At 37.4% G+C, this 17,624-nt stretch overlaps 1 protein-coding gene across 2 annotated transcripts; it reads left to right on the top strand.

The window, feature by feature from the left end:
* The first annotated feature begins 2,366 nt into the window (after positions 1 to 2,366).
* Positions 2,367 to 17,624, top strand: lrat.L (lecithin retinol acyltransferase L homeolog). Of its 2 annotated transcripts, none has more exons than XM_041580015.1 (2): positions 2,367 to 2,945; positions 16,752 to 17,624. In XM_041580015.1, exons 1-2 carry the CDS (start codon positions 2,409 to 2,411, stop codon positions 16,902 to 16,904), a joined length of 690 nt encoding a protein of 229 aa, XP_041435949.1. In that variant the 5' UTR covers positions 2,367 to 2,408; the 3' UTR covers positions 16,905 to 17,624.

The following is a 17,624-nucleotide window of genomic DNA, read 5'->3' on the forward strand; positions in this document are numbered from 1 at the left end:
AAGAAAGCCAGACTCTCCCGCTGTAAACCAGAACCCTAGTTTTGTCCCCTCTTTAGTTTAATTGTCCCAAAGAAGCAATGTTCACAAACACATCAAAGGCCGGCAGGCAATAAACTGTCCCTGTCCAACTTAAATATGTCACATTTTAAAATGGCCATTGCATTAATAGCTACCTGTATTCTATCAACATGCACTCCAGATTATACTGAACTACAACTACCAGCCAAAGACTGTATGTGGGGTGGAGTAATTTATAGTGAAACAAAATCATGTGGACTGCAGGTTGATTTTATGTTTCGATTGCAAACCCACCTCTTTGCCTCAGGTTCATAGTGAGTTCTGATTTACTGTACCTAGTGGTGTTCTGGTTGGATTAGAGAACAAGATATCCATGAATATTTTATAATTATATCCATCCAATATTTTATTTTCATTGTTATCATTTATTTAAATAGCGACAGAAAATTAAGCATTATTTTATAACAAATGGGACAATAATTTTAAAAAACAAGTGTTACAGAGGTGCAGAAGAAATTTAAAAATAATGCAATAGTTTGCTGTGTATTTCATTATGACATGTCTTTGGAAATTGACACATGACGCATGGTGTTTTTGCCTCCTGCATTTTAAGAATCCCTACAGGTAGAACACTAGATTGTGGAATCGCATGAAAATACGTACTGTACAAAGGAATTTTCACACATTTTCTCGTTCTTAGCCATTTACTTGTATAAGTATGGTTCCTGTTATCCAGAAAGCTTGCTTCCTGGGGTTTTCTATAATTTGGATCACCATACCTTAAGTCTACTAAAAAATCATTTAAACATTAAATACACCCAATAGGAATATTTTGCCTACAGTAAAGCTTAACTATATCTTAGTAGGGATAAAGCAGTAGAAACTGTTTTATTATTACAGAATAAAAGGAAATCATTTAAAAAATGTTAATTATTTGATTAAAATTGAGTCTATGGGAGATGGCTAGTGATGGGCGAATAAATTCGTCAGGCACGAAATCGCGGCAAATTTCCCCTTTTTGCCACCGGCGAATAAATTCGCAAAACTGGGGCGAAAATTCGCCAGCGTCAAAAGATTGTAAACGTGCGTCGGAAAAGTCACTTGCGTCAAAACAGTTGGGCTTCAACATTATTTGGATGCCCACAGACCTTAAGGCCAGCATCAAAATGTCACGGATTTTCCGCCGTTTTGTGAGTTTCGCTGGAAAGTGGCAATTTTTTGGTGAATTGAAACAGTTCAAATTCCTTGTGAGGCAACTTTGGAAAACAAAGCAAGCCGATTGCCATCCTGCCGGCAATTTACATTCTAGCCGGCAGGAGGCAGTTCGGGGAGAATTGTCGCCTTGATGAAGAGGAGATTTGTCACTGGGTGACTAATCTACCCAAATCTGAGCGTGTGTCTCTGCCCTTATATCCAAATGTAATCTGCTCTCTACTGGAGTGTGTGTTTGTTTCACAAATTCTTATCAGTGGATATTGAGTCAGCATGTAACCAGAATGTCGAATCTTGACTGTGACTCAAGACCAAAGCTACACAAAGATTTTTATTTTAAGTGTAGTATTGCTTCTTAAAAACATAATTCTCAATAAAACACCCAGTGCAGACCCCCCCCATCTTTTAAAATAAAATGGTTACTCGTCATTATTTTATCCATTACCTTATAAATGGAGGCCATAATTTGGAATCAGGCTTGTCCTAAATTCTTCCTGTATAAAGGAAATCAATAGACCATTATTATTCACATGGTATGTCTAGCCTTAAATTTCACATAATATAAACCCTGGTTTTAAAGGTTAAGAAAGGATAAGGGAATTAAAAAAAGATACATAAATTAAAAAATGCAGGGTGTTGTCATTCACATGAGAAATAGTGAGTAAACATATGAATGGCACTGTAATTCTTGCATGAAATAAAAGGGAAAAAAAGAAAGAAAATCTTGCTTTAATCTTGCAAGAAGGATGGTGTAAACAGTGCCAATTTTCAGTTTGCCTCATGGAGAATTTTCTTGGATCAAAGCTCTGCCGCATTAACAAGCTGGATTAAGCTGTATAAAGTATTAGATACAAGGGGGCATTGTTGCGCCATGTCGTACGGTATGCACTTTGTTTGTTTTGGTAGTATAGTGCATGAACTGTCCCTCAATAATCCTACCCATTCTTTGAGATCTGTTAGAGAGAGATTATTAGTATGGTGACATACAGAAAGTTGCCTTTGTTCCTCATTAATAGTATTTAGGAAACGCAAACTTGTTTCCTGAGAGCCTCCTACATTTTTTTTCCTTTTAGCAATCCGATTTAGCTGTTTAATACACTTTTCTCATCCCACATGCTAAAATCAAACCCATAATTTAGTTTGCCTTCATTTAAGCACCAACCAACTTGGCTACCAAGATGAAAAATCCAGTGCTGACTTTGCTGTTTTTATTCTGGGACAGAATTTTATATTTTATGACATTTAAACCGAATGCCCAAGAATCTTCCAAAGAGGCTAAAAATGCCAACAGTTATGAAGTGTCTCTCTTAAAAAATGGTGACCTTCTGGAAGTTCCAAGGACTCTATTTGTTCATTTTGGCATTTATTTGGGAGATAACAAGGTTGCCCATTTAATGCCGGATATTCTTCCGGCTTTTACTTCAGACAAGTCTCACATTCAGCAAGTTGTGACAAACAAAAGGCTTATAATGGGTGTCATTGCTAAAATGGCTAGTGTTAGAGTGGACTCTGTGCAGGATTTCGCCTACGGTGGAACCATCATAATTAACCACATGGATCACAGAGTTACCAGTAAGCCTCTACCTACTGATGAAATAGTGAAGCGAGCTGAGAAACTAGTTGGCGTTACAGAATATAGCCTCCTGTGGGACAACTGTGAGCATTTTGTAAATGACTGCAGATATGGCGTCCCTGTGAGCTTTCAGACTGATCAGGTAACCTCTAGCCTATATCATTTTTATTAATGAACTATAACCATTTCTGTGCATAAAGTATATAACATTATTAAAACCATTGCTGTGATTATGGGCTTGATCTCGGCATGCACTATTTGTATGGAAATTGTATTTTCTTGCCTTGAATATCTGAGTTTTCTCTTCCAGTATACGTGTAGTATTTTGTGGTCTTATCTAAAATAAAATAGAATTTCCTATTTGAAATATATGAATTTTTTTGTAGATTACATCCAGTAGGAACATATGTGTTTCTATATTATCCTGCAATGATCCCTATTCTAAAATGTTGCACTATCACAAATTAGAAAATAAGCCAACTGAGCTCACTCTGTAACAAGAAAACAGTTTGCATTGGTGAAATTCCTTTTAATTTCTCTTATGTCGTTTTGTATATTACTATTTTTACATTACGGCAATTAGTTTATAATAATAAAAGGACATTAAGATAGCAAAATATTAGTCTAATTTGGAAGCCCAGAAAGAAATGTGGAAAAAGGTGCTTTTTGCCTTTAAATTCTCCCCAGTAGGAGATAAAAGCTGCAAGGAAGGTGTTACTAAACAGAGAATGGTTTCTCTGTTTGAATGCGTTTTCTGACTGGCCGCTGAAAATACGCTAGCGACGCACTTCACCAGGCAAAGTTTCGTCAGGGCACCGCTAATTCACTAAAATCAGAAGTTGCGCTCAGGTAGGCGAAAGGTAGCGAATTTGCACTAGAGTTAATTCGTCAAGCAAAGCGAAGTTACGTTAGCGATGCCTAATTTGCATACGGCGCCAAGTTAAAGTAGAATGGACGTAGCAAATACATTACACTACACAAGCCTGGGAAAGCTTCATAAAATAAAATAGAGTTGTTATTTTGCCCTACACATGTGCCCACTGTATAGTTTAGGTGCCATATGTTAGGAAATGTAGGGGGGAAGGAGGGTGCTCCCCAAAAGATTTATGATCTTTTTCAGCCTATCACCCTTGACGCCAGCGTTTTTTTGGGACTTAGAAAAAATGTAAACTTTTTTTGAAGCAATCCCTATCTACTATTTTGCACTTCACCTGGTCTGAGGTGGCGTAGGCAAGTCTGGCGCAAGAGGTAATGTTCAGTAAAATGCGCAAGTTAGTGAATTAGCATAGTTACGCCCCTTCGCCATAGCGCAACTTCGCCTGGCGTAAGGGTGCGAAGTAGCGCTAGAGTAGGTCCACTTCGCCAGCGAATTTACACCAGCACCCGTTAGTAAATCAGCGAAGTAACGAAATGACGTCACGCTGGTGTTAGCCCCATAGTGTTCTGGAAGAAACAGGCAAGCCCAACAATCCATTCTAGTAGTCCAGCTCATATTTTGGATCTCACTTGCCACATTAAGACTGTCCTGGGGAAAAGGTATTTAATTGTAGCAGAAACCTTATGAAGGTCTCTCTAAGCAAAGCATAGAACAGGAAGGTTACCTGTCTGTGTTAGTGGCTGGGGTGCTGCCTGACACTGCGAGGAGCAGAGGGCGATGTGACTAGGTGACTGAGGTGCTGCCAGAAGGTGAAATAGGCCAGAGGCTGGTGAACTGATATCTTTGGAGGAGAGAGTCAGCAGGGCTTAGTGAGAGTGTGGAAGACACCCTATATGGTGAGAACCCCAGAATGGGGAAAAGTCTTAAATGTGTGTTGAAACTCTAATGAACTGTGTTCCTATGACTTTTTGTTCGGAAGAATTTGCCTGAATAAACCTGTGTTTTTGCCTGAAGATGTGATGTCCCTGTCTTTATGCTCCTGATCCTACGCTTACCTGCCTTCCATATCTAATTTACCCCAAAAACTGCGTGTACAGGCAGCCTGCTTGTCACACTATATATACCATTTGTAGATTTTAGTATCACAATAGCTTTGTATAGAAGATGGAGAAAACAACCCCAACCTTGACAGTCTACCCTCATAATTGAAGTCTTCCATCCCTCTAACCAATTTAGTTGCACGTCTCTGCACTCTCTCCAGCTCATTTATATCCCTCTTAAGGAGTGGAGTCCAAAACTGCACTGCATACTCCAGATGAGGCCTTACCAGGGACCTATAAAGAGGCAAAATTATATATTCATCCCTTGAGTTAATGCACTTTTTTATGCAAGAACTGTGCAGAACTTTATTTGCTTTAAGAGCCACAGAATGACACTGCCCAGAATTAGACAACTTACCATATATACTCGAGTATAAGCCGAGTTTTCAGCCCCCAAAATATGCTGAAAAACTCTACCTTGGCTTATACTAGGGTCAAGCACAAAAACGGTCGCTGGCGTCTAAGAATAGTCGGCGGCGTCTAAGAATAGTCGCCGGCGCCTAAGAATAGTCGCCGGCGTCCAAGAATAGTCGCCAGCGTCCAAGAATAGTTTCCAAGAATTTTCGCCGGCGTCCAAAAATGGTCGCTGGCATCCAAAAACTAGACTCCGGCACCTCCAATGGGAGAAGAAACCCTCAATTTTTTGATTGAAACTTACCAGAAGCTGCTGTATTTCTCACCCTCGGCTTATACTCGAGTCAATAAGCTTTCCCAGTTTTTGGAGGTAAAATTAGGTACCTCGGCTTATACTCGGGACGGCTTATACTCGAGTATATACGGTATCTACAAAAATCCCCAGATACTTTGCAATTAAAAGATCAGTAACATCAGTTTTTTTTTATTAGAAAATTTATTAGAAAAAAAAAACCGCAAAGACATATTAAACTTTAAAATCGCTAAGTCTTTATTAAGAAATAACTTCAACATGAAGGGCCCTTCAGGCAGTTACCAGGGGGGCCCCCCTCCCAACTTCTAAACTCCTGCCCTCGCCCCTTGCATGTGCGAATGCCAACGTGCTGCAGCACAAGTGTTTTTTTTTCAGAGGGCAGCTGATCAGGGGAGCCAGCCCAAAAGTATGGAAGACACTTGCATATGCCCCTAATATGGCAGGTTCAACCCGCTGTCAGGCACAGCTCTTTTTACAAGCTACCAGACAGTGCTAGGTGCTACTAAGGGAAGAAATAACAACAGTATAATGTGTATCAGCTTTGTGCACTTTTCTATACCTTGATTTCCTTTTTCTCTGTAATAATAAAAAAAAGTACCTTGTACTTGATGGTTAGTAAGCTATATGAATCCATATTGATGGCAAAACACTCCTATTGTTAGTTGACTTAAGGTATGAAGATCTAAATTACAGAAATATGCCTTTTTAGAAAAACCCCAGTGTTCTGCATAATAGATCATATATGTATATAAATACATTTTTGTTTGAACAACTTTCTTCATATAATACAAAACCGATTTGCTTTTATAAACGTGTTAATGGTGTTTTGTAGAATACCATTTTGCCAGAGCTCTCTTTATTCTTCGCTCCAGGAAAGTTAATGATGGGTATAGTGTCACTTGCCTGTGAATTCAAGTTTTTGATTTGCCTTTGCCCGACAGTAAGTGAAATTAGGGGTGAAGAGTCTTAATAACACTTGAGGTGCACGTCAAAGGAGCTTGCTGAAGGACATTTGGACTCATTCTACATTATAAATGAGCTAAAGAAAAACTTTTCATGAAAGGAAACCCAATAAACAGAAACAGTTCTTGTGAAGTTATTTTCTGACTACTGATCAGTGATTTTTATCAAGCCATGCACGAAGATCAACAATGAGAACAAATGTCTTTGGCCGTTGTACAAAGCCACGTGTGAACTGATGATCTGACAGGCCAGACACAGATATTTCACTGGCTGAAAGACATCTATCTCCCACACACGAAGTGTAGAATGCAGACACAATAACTTTCTTTACTCTGGTGTCAGTTGGGAAATAATCATGGGGTAATAAATGAAGAATTTCAGCTTAATAGTTACAAAAAGGCTACTTGTACAGCTGTGCACAAAATACAATAATATCAGCAGGGGCACTTGCTTGTTAAGGTGTTTTTCTGAGCAACACACTTCAATCACCACTTTATTCTCAGCCCACTTTAGAAATTTCCTCTGTATGAATTGCAAAGGGACCACTCACAATATTTTTTCCCAAGCTTTTAACTGAGATATCATATAATTTCTCCATCATGCCTCCAGCACATCTCCACTTAAAGACTATGAGGATACTGTAATAAAGGGCACAGCATTTGCTACTGGACTAGGAACTAATAGCAGCTAATCATCAATAGTACTAACTGTTTAAAAACAAATACCTGACTAGTTGCTAAGAGTTACTACACCAAGGCAAAGTTGCACCTTTTATTACATTTCCCTGTAATTACACTAGGGGGGTTATTTACTAAACTCCGAATGCAAAAATCACGGAAATTTTTTTTTTTATATAAAACTGGACTTTTAAAAAATCACAAATTTTTCGGAATTTATTAGACCCAGAGGATGGAAAAGTCTACATCGCAGACCTGTCGAGGTTGGGAGAAGACCCAATGATTTTTTGATGTGCACTGGGTTTCATGCAATACCCCGAACTTTTCGGGTGAAAAGTCCGAAAAAAAAATCGGATGAAAAAAACCATAAAAATTGTGAAAAGCTGTTTTTTTTTTACTGCAAATCAAATTTTCGGGAAAATATTGAGATATATTTGAGATAAATTTGAGATATTGAGATAAATTTGTACTTTGATAAATAACCCCCTAGCTATTACCTCCAGCAATGACTTCAGCAATACAACTGCCATAAATTGTCATTATGAGTAACACTGGACCTGCTATTATTGCACAGGCGTATGCTCAGGCAAATCACACGTGCAAGACTTTACACACTATGTATTTATGTAAATGGAAAGTGACCTGGAGTGAAGTCAGGGTATTTTGATTTTGATCCATGTTGTTTGTAAAGGTGATAACCCTGGTGACTCCATAAACCAAAAGAGCATCAATCAGCTGTGTCTCACTGCATCAAGAAACAGGTGGATGGTTAACATCATTAAGGCTTATTAACAGGCCCGGACTGGCAATCTGTGGGTTCTGGCCAGAGGGGCTGCTATAAGGTCCCATAGAAAGTCACTATTTATTGGGCTGGTGGGGGCTGTTTGGGCCTCTGTGTACCTGAAATGGCAGGGCCTATTTTAATTCTCAGTCCGGACCTGCTTATTAACCAACATAAGTGCAAGGGCAAAGTGCTAAAATGGATGCAAACCCTTTGATACCTCACTTTGATACTATTCACAAAAGTCCTTGTACCTATACATGCTCCTTAGAATCTTGCAGTAAGAAGCAATGCTCCCATTAAGCCTACTCTAATGAGTTACGTCCATCAGTGCAAGGAACCCCTGGAATTAACACAATTTGACCTTCTGGTCTCTAATGGCAGCTTTGATGCTGCACTCCAGAAAACATTCTGATTTAAGTGATAGTGAAAAATGTTCACTAAACCAGATTATAATGTGCCTCTATAATGGTGTATAATCTGTAAATCAGTTTTTTTCTATGTGGGTCTAGCCAAAGCCTATGCATACCTTCAGATGGTAGCCTTTTTGTATGATGTGAGCTTAATAAATTTCTTTTGGTGCACATTTGCTATTCAACACAGTTTGCTGCTGGTTTTATCTTTTGCATATTATTATGACCCAGCGACAGGAGTGGGTCTTCCAGTTCAGCACCTGACACTACAAAAGGGTGTATCTGGGTGGTGAGCACTCCTCAATAATAATTAGGTTGGAACAGACCTCAATTGGTTCTAAACCATCCTGCTTTTAATATTTGAATTTTGGGCGGTATGCTTATGGAACAGCTTCACAGCTTCTTGTCTAATATCCTAATTTAAAGAAAGACACCCATTTGCAGCTGTGCTTTATAGTCCATTATTGCAAAAGCAATGTGGAATTTTACCTGCACTCATACCCCTTATTGCAACTAAAGGTGGCCATACACAGCCAGATTTAATCTGCCGATTTTGGCCCTTTAGACAGGTTCAGTTTATCTGGCCATATATGGAAACTTCCAATGGACACACCCGACCAATATCTGGGTGAAAATTGGCCAGATGTCGATCGGTGGGTTTGATTTTCCCATCGGATTAGGGAATGCTAGTTGATGCAGTCCTTGCTTTGCCTGCTCACATACCCATCGTTGTAATCTGAACATTTGGCCCTTGGGCTTTAATCAGATTAAAAACCACTATCTTCCACTTTAGGTGGGCATATTGGGGAAATATCTGCTTGTATGGATACCTTAACTCTGTGCTTAACCAATAACAGGCAACCACCCTTCTTACATTTTTGTATAAATAGGTATTTTCAGGGCACTAGAGTTTTTTTTTCCATCTGACTTTTCTCTCTGTTGGGGGGGAGGGGGTCCATAGACTGTATTGCTCTTAATTATATCCTTCTGTTTTCTGTTTGTGTCTCAGAGGAGCAGCAATGACTGGTAAAGAGGCAGTATCCCTAGCACATGAGAATATAACACGGAACACAGTCTATCTGCAACACAACTTTACTCAGAGAAAATCCTTGCAAAAGCACTACCAAATAAAAATATAAAAAAGGATAGATTAGGATCACTAAATTTGATGACTGGCTGACCTTAATAGGCAGAAAAAATAGGAGATAAAAGTTTGTAGTATCTTTTCATCTTTGCAGACTACGCATGATAAGTCAGGAAATTGGGTCATAAAATTGTTACTTTATAAACGACAGGCTAGTGTGAAAGATAAGTGGCTGATTTATCCTAAGATCAAGGATATGCCCTCGCCACAATGATTAGCATATAAAAAGGCCGTACCCACGGTTATGACAGAATGGCTGTCTGCTTAAAATTAGATGAGACATCAGACATTCTTTTTCTCAAATGGCTCGGTCATTTTTCAGGTGAGTTGAATGTGGCTGCTCATCTATCATTTCTTCAAGACTCTCTGGGAAGTTGAAGCCGTTGGTAGAGACTTTTCTGAGCTACTGATGTTATTAGCCACCGACTAAGGGCTTTTGTTGACATGACAGGGCCGCCCTTTTGTGAGCTTTGTTCCTGGGGTTTCAACATTTGCATAATGGATTAGCTTTGTCAAAATGCAGATTAATGGATTGCTCTGTTTTTTTGCCTTTCTGCTTGATTGAGTTAAACAAGTGGAGGATCCTCTCTAAAAAAGAGATGAATATGTATATATTTACATTGCAAAATAGGGCTTTAAGTAGAATATAGGCTGTTGTTGTTCGTGCTTGGATTCGTTTCTGCAATTAGAACCTGGAATGCTTGGAAACTGGGTATATCCTTCACGTGGAATACTATGCAATAAGACTGCTTAACAATAGTTATACAAAAAAAGTAGGCTTGGTGTGTCATCAACAAAGTGTTTTTCTAGTTAAGGTCTCATCAAGTCAAAGGGACTAGTTTTATTCTACAGCAAACAGGTTACTATGTAAAAAGGCTTTGCATTTTTGTTAGATAATATGTTTCCAGATACATGTATAGGATTCCTTATCCGGAAAACCCGATATCCAGAAAGCTCCAAATTACGGAATGGCTGTCTCTCATAGAATCCATTTTATCCAAATAATCCAAATTTTTCCTTTTTCTCTGTAATAATAAAACAGTAGCTTGTATAAACTAAGATATAATTAATCCTTATTGGAAGCAAAACCAGCCTATTGGGTTTATTTAATGTTTAAATGAATTTCTAGTACACTTAAGGCATGAAGACCCAAATTACAGAAAGATCCGTTATCCAGAAACCCTAGGTCCAGAGCATTCTGGATAACAGGTCCCATACCTGTAGTAGTTTCTTTCTTTTTTGTTTCTTTTTCATATGGCAATCAGATTTCTTAGGCCAAGGTGGAATAGTTTTTTAAGATATGATCGGGGTCAGTTTTTGTGACTTCATATGCTGGGGTCTGGCTGGATTGGAAATCTGCTGCTAGGTGCAAAGCTGGTGGGTGCAAGGCAGCCCTCTCCTCACTGCCTGCCATAGTGCACATATTTCAAGTGAATGGGAGGTGGCAGAGCCAATATTGGACACTAGCCCACAGGCTGAAATACACCAGTGGGCAAAAAGCCCGGTTTGCTATCAGCCTTACCAGGTGATTAGTTGCACACTGCAATTTTATTATTATGAGTATTGTGTAATAATTCATAGACACTGAAAACTTTACCCTGCACTGTAAGGTATAAATGTGATAGGCTTCTCTATGGGATTATATTAACTAAGGAATCCTTCAAAAGCATGAGAATTTCCATAGTCATGTGAATAACCAGTGGATTTGTTCTACTGCTAAGATTGAGCTTAGCTAAGGCTTACACTTTAAGGACCTGTATGGAGACAAAAATCCCTCAATTTTAAAACAATGTACAATAGGGTAGTTTATTTATTAATCTTCATGTAAGGAGATTGGGTTAAAGAAGGTAAAAAAATATGTTATTTTATGTCACTAGCATATTTTTGCATCATTCACTTTATTTTCTGCAATTCAAATGCGGTTCAAATGCGGTTTAAAATTTTTTAAATTAAAGCCTGCCAGGTTTTAGGTGGCAAGTTATTGACAAAAACCCAAGTGCACGGGTAAAAAGTTACCAAAGCAAAAATAAGGGAGATAAATAAAAAAGTCAGCCGCTGAATGTGATACAAGTGAAACTCACTCTGTGTCAGCTGGGATAAATATACAGGTATGGGACCCGTTATCCAAAATGCACAGGACCTATTGTTTTTCTGATAATGTATCTTTCCCTAATTTGGAGCTTCATGCCTTAGGTTTACTCGAAAATCATGTAAACATTAAATAAAACCAAATAGGCTGGTTTTGCTTCCAATAAGGATTCATTATATCTTAGTTTGGATCAAGTACAAGCTACTGTTTTATTATTACAGAGAAAAAGGAAATCATTTAATTTTTTTTGATTATTTCGATAAAATGGAGCCTATGGGAGATGGTCATTGCATAATTTGGAGTTTTCTGGAATACAGGTTTCGAGATAACGGATCCCGTACATGTATATCTAGATAGATAGACAAATAGATAGATAGAAACATATAATACATACAAATGCATTTTAATAATATACATATTTTACATAATGCCAGTAATTTAAATAATCTGATCAATATTTTTTCCACCTTTCCCTTTTTTCCACCTTGATCAATTTATTGTGAACAATTTAATTTTAGTGCTATACAATAATAGACAAAGAAAAAATGGAACATTAGGGACTATATATTAATTTTAGGATTTGGACTATGGTCTTATTAGTTTTATACATACGTGTGTTTGAGTGTGTGTGTGCAGGTGTGTGCAGGTGTGTGCACGTGTGAATGGCTAGGGTATACTGAATGTGTACTGGTATAAGATTTTTGCAAATATTCAACCCGTATATCCAGTTAGAGGAAATAGGTCTTTAAAGTGGCAAAACTGGTTTTATGACATAGATATCAGTCTGTTTCTCTCTTTCATTTGTAAAGTAGTATTTGTTAGGATTTGTGTGTGTGTATATATATGTATATATGTATATATATATATATATATCTATATATCTATATATATATATATCTATATATATATATCTATATATATATCTATATATATATATCTATATATCTATATATATATATATCTATATATATATCTATATATCTATATATATATATATATATATATATATATATATATATATATATATATATATATATATATATATATATATATATATATATATATATATATATATATATGGGATCTGTAATTCCGAAACCCATTTTCTAGAAAGCTATGAATAACGGGATGGGCGTTTCCCATGGATTTCATCCAAATAATCCAAATTTTTAAAAATGATTTCCTTTTTCTCTGTAATAATAAAACAGTAGCTTGTACTTGATCTAAACTAAGATATGGATTGATGGTTAGCACCCGGCTGATGTTTTGGGAGTGGTGAGTGCCGATAATGCTCTGTGTATATATATATATATATATATATATATATATATATATATATATATATATATATATATATATATATATCTGTGTAAATAAATAGATATATAGAAAGATAAATAGAAATAAGACAAATACAATGATAGACTAAATACAAACTATTGTAAGAGCTCTCACACATTACATGTACACTCTCTTACATATGACACTAACATACTAGAATAGGTCTAATTTTAAAATCAAAATAAGGATTATATTACACAGTAATATGCCATAGATACCAAGTGGTATATTCCATCCTAAATTGGCACCTATAATTAAATACATGATCCACAGCTACGGGTAATATATAAAAAAGAAAGTTTTAATGACAAAGATACTGCAGTGTTAGTGCCACCCACTTTGATGTTAGCCAATCACCGCTGACTTTACACTGTGATGTCAAAAGGTTCTCCCCATGTGGCCAGCAAGAAGTAGAGATTAGCTGCAGACAAAGCTTTACTGTGGAGCCTTGTACTTTAACTCTAAGGTGAGCACAATGAAATCACTATTAGTAGGACTTATGGTTTTTATTTTTGAAAAAATCTTTATTTTGGCCAATTTGAAAGTGTTTAGCGTATCATCTAAAAAAAGCAAATGCAGGCAGCCTTGCGATGTTCCCCTTATTAAGAGAGGTGACTTGCTGCAAGTTCCCAGGACGCTGTTTGTTCACTTTGGGATCTATTTAGGGAATAACAAAGTGGCCCATTTGATGCCGGATATTCTTCCAGCTCTGTCAGACGACCAATGTTTAATAAGGAGAGTAGTAACAAATAAAAGACTTATCATGGGCGTTCTGGCCAAGATAGCCAGCATTAGAGTGGACTCTGTGCAGGATTTTGCCTATGGAGGAAATATCTTAGTAAACCACATGGACAGAAGCTTCAACACAAAACCTCTGACTAATGAAGAAGTGGCTCAGAGGGCAGAGAAACTGGTTGGAGCTACACCTTACAGCCTCCTGTGGAACAACTGTGAGCACTTTGTCACTTACTGCAGATATGGCATGCCTGTCAGCTTTCAGACCGACAAGGTAAAATCATAGTTCTGATATATTTATTCACTTTATTCTCTTTACTCATTTATGAAAAAGTTTGTGGCACTTCAACTGTTTATATACTAACTATTGTGACTTATAATGTATCCTTATATCAATAGCTTTTATTAATATAAAACTACATATGCCTCATATATAAATAATAATCAGACAGTAGAAATAAAAGAACAGGAGAGTTTAGATGATGCTCACAAAAAGCAAAGTCAACCCAGGCAAATCTTTATTGGGATTCATTCTAACTCTGGTGCACTCTGTTAATGCTATTCGGACAAGCAAGTTTCTATTTTTTTTTTTTTTTAATTCCACTCTTTGTCTTACAGAATGTGTTTGGATTTTATGAGTTGGATAAAAGGTATTCAATGGGAATTCAAATAGTTCTGCTTGTTCCAGAAGTAGAGGTTTATAGGCTAAGCAGGGTTGTTGTTGTGTTTATTGCCTTGATATGTGAAGCCTGGCAGGTAATACTCGTTTCCTTTGAAACAATGGAGACTTATTGTAAATAACCTCTAACTCTCTTAATAGTTGTACATTTCCATTTGTTACAGGATACATAAAATCCAGACCACTATCTGCTAAGGGGCCATGAAGGTGTTACTTCCTTGCAATAGTGCAATAAAATGTCTTTCTTTCTTTTTCTCTTTCTTTCTTTCTTTCTTTCTTTCTTTCTTTCTTTCTTTCTTTCTTTCTTTCTTTCTTTCTTTCTTTCTTTCTTTCTTATGTTTACTGCTTAAATAACAAATGTTAGCTGTAAACATCATATTCTTTGAAATAACTGAATTAGGATTCATTTTTAGCAGTCTAATTGTTGTCCTTACATGCTGTGTTTAGGTTTTTAAAGCTCTGGAATCGGACATGACATAAATCATGTGAATTAGGGTTAATATTGAGAAGCATGGGAGTTGTAGCAAACAAAGCAGTTAATGCTTTGGCATCGCTTAAAACTCTAATTAAGAGGAATAGACTAGGTCATTTGGACTTTGCTACTGATAGCTCGATCCTCTAATTTCCAATGCTTCATAGGATCCTCTGCAGTATTTAAACTAGGAAGTATCCGAATTCCAAAATATACAGTAGCATGCAAACAACACAGAATGTTGCCAAATAATTATGGATATTTATACATCACATTTACTAAAGAAGATGTTTTATAATAAAACTATTCATATGCATCTAAAATTAGGATATTTTTTTCTTTCTGGGGGGGGGGTGTGGGGTTACTATGGGGTGTTGAAATTTGATCTGAAACAGGGACATTAGAATACTCATTTACAAATACCCTGGAAGACACACAATCACTCCTCTTACTGCTAATTCACTAAGGCACTAACCAGTGTCCAGGTTTTGCTGAGCTCATCACCTCACACCAGATTTGAAAGTTGAGGTTTGGGTCCAAGCACAACATAAGCGCACCCAAGTGAGCCCTGTCTATAGCGCCCTACTCAGGCCTGGACTGAAAATAGGCCCTGCCATTCCAAGTACAAAGAGGCCCAAACAGCCCCCTACCAGCCCACTATATGGTAACTTTCTATGGAACCATACAGCAGCCCCTCTGGCATTTGCCAGAACCCACAGATTGCCAGTCCGGGCCTGGCCCTACTCACCACTGGCACCCCTTAGATCTCATTTAAGTGCCATGTTTTGTACCTGCCCTCCTTTTTGTACCTCTTCACATTCCTAGAATAAATGTGGTTGTCAATCTGTATGGAGCATTGTCTGTATTTAGTAGCTCTGCATACAGAGGTCGTGGGCAGCTCCTGCTATTTGCCCTAGGTTGAACAACATTCATAATGTGCAAGCTTGGGCATCAGTTGGCCGCAAGGCCCTGGAGAGCCTGGTATTTAATGCATCAAATTATTAGTTCTTAAATACAGAGCTCCTCTGCACTTGCTCTCTGCAACTCTCAGCTGCATGACTTGGGCCCATAATTTAAAAATAAGCCTGGCTGTGACAAAAATGTGTGTTCATGCCATTGTATCTTTGAAAATACTAAATAACAGATTTTCCATAGTCCTGTACCACACACACACATACAAGGGGGCAGATGTATTAAGGGTTGAATATCGAGGGTTAATTAACCCTTGATATTCGACTGCCGAATTAAAATCCTTCGACTTTGAATATCGAAGTCGAAGGATTTTGCACAAAAAAAGCTACCGAAGTCCATGTTAGCCTATGGGGAAGGTCCCCATAGGCTTTCCAAGTTTTTTTCTGATCGAAGGAATAATCGTTCGATGGAACGATAAAATCCTTTGAATCGAACGATTCGAAGGATTTTAATCCATCGATCGAAGGATTATACTTCGATCAGAAAAAAACTTGGAAAGCCTATGGGGACCTAACATGGACTTCGGTAGCTTTTAGGTGGCGAACTAGGGGTCGAAGTTTTTTCTTAAAGAGTAAGTACTTCGACTATCGAATGGTCAAATAGTTGAACGATTTTTAGTTTGAATCGTTGCATTCGAAGTCGTAGTCGAAGGTCGAAGTAGCCCATTCAATGGTCAAAGTAGCCAAAAAAATATTTGAAATTCAAAGTTTTTTTTATTCTATTCCTTCACTCAAACTTAGTGAATGGGCCCCAAGAAGTCATATAAGTCCAAAGTTGTGTTTGCCCCCAGACTTTTCCTTTATAGTTTTCCAGGCTGTACATTTGTGAATTATGATGTATCTCCGCTTTATTGTTATTAATTATTTATATAGTGTGTCTGACTGTGTGTGTGTTTGTTTCCTGAATTTTGTCAATAACAGTTATATTTTCAATCCCAGAGCGAAGAGCGTCAGTAATGTGATTGTCTCTGTCCAGAACCTGACTATTGAATCTCTGAATGTATTTACTTAATTGACCATATTGATTTTTATTTTGCAGTTCTGTGAGACAGTAAAGAAGATTATTCGAGATCGGAGAAGCATTTTACTTTCTGCTGCTATTGGGATGGCATCTGTACTTTGTATGGGCTTTGGACTTTGCACCATCCTTCCCAGTTTCTTCATTACCTTTACATTGTGGATGGCCAGCTAACCATACAGGACTGCAACATACAAGCAATGTCCATGTTTCAGAGAGTATATAGTGGGCTGCCAGAATAGTATTGACTTAAAGGTCCTGTTGACAGTGCCTGGTCTTGTCCCACCCAAGCAATACCATAATCAATGTGTGGAAGAAAAGAGTACGACGTTCTGTGTACAAAAATAGTTCACTCATTCAGTGCTACCATTACCATGTTTATCATATTTACATTGGTTAAATATGATCACTTTTTAAGCTAGTTGTCTTTTATTTTATTAGAAGTGAACAGTTCCAGTATTATTGGCAACAGCAATACTGCTGACACTTTAACGCCACAGAACACCATGTGAAAGAGATATACTGTATAGTATTAACTGCTATGTTATATTGCTCTTTTTTTTATCCGACACAGCTTTATTAGTATGGCCCACAATCTGCTGCTTTTGTGAGTGACAGAGGCTTACAAACAGTACAGTCTGAGAACCTTAAAAAAAAGTGGGAATTAAAGATAAATAAATCAAAACCTGTTACAAAGCAAGCTGTTAGTGAGAGTTCCAGACAGTACTGAATTATACCTTATGGACAAAGCCAAACCATTTACAGCATGTTTCTTTGAAATGAATTGCATTTGGATGTATGTCTGTCTTTATTTATAGAGCACTACTGGTATACACAGTAATAATGTACAGGGGACAAACACTGCAATAAATAAATATGTATATATACATACAA

The sequence above is a fragment of the Xenopus laevis genome, chromosome 1L (assembly GCF_017654675.1).
Source record: "Xenopus laevis strain J_2021 chromosome 1L, Xenopus_laevis_v10.1, whole genome shotgun sequence".
Taxonomy (NCBI): domain Eukaryota; kingdom Metazoa; phylum Chordata; class Amphibia; order Anura; family Pipidae; genus Xenopus; species Xenopus laevis.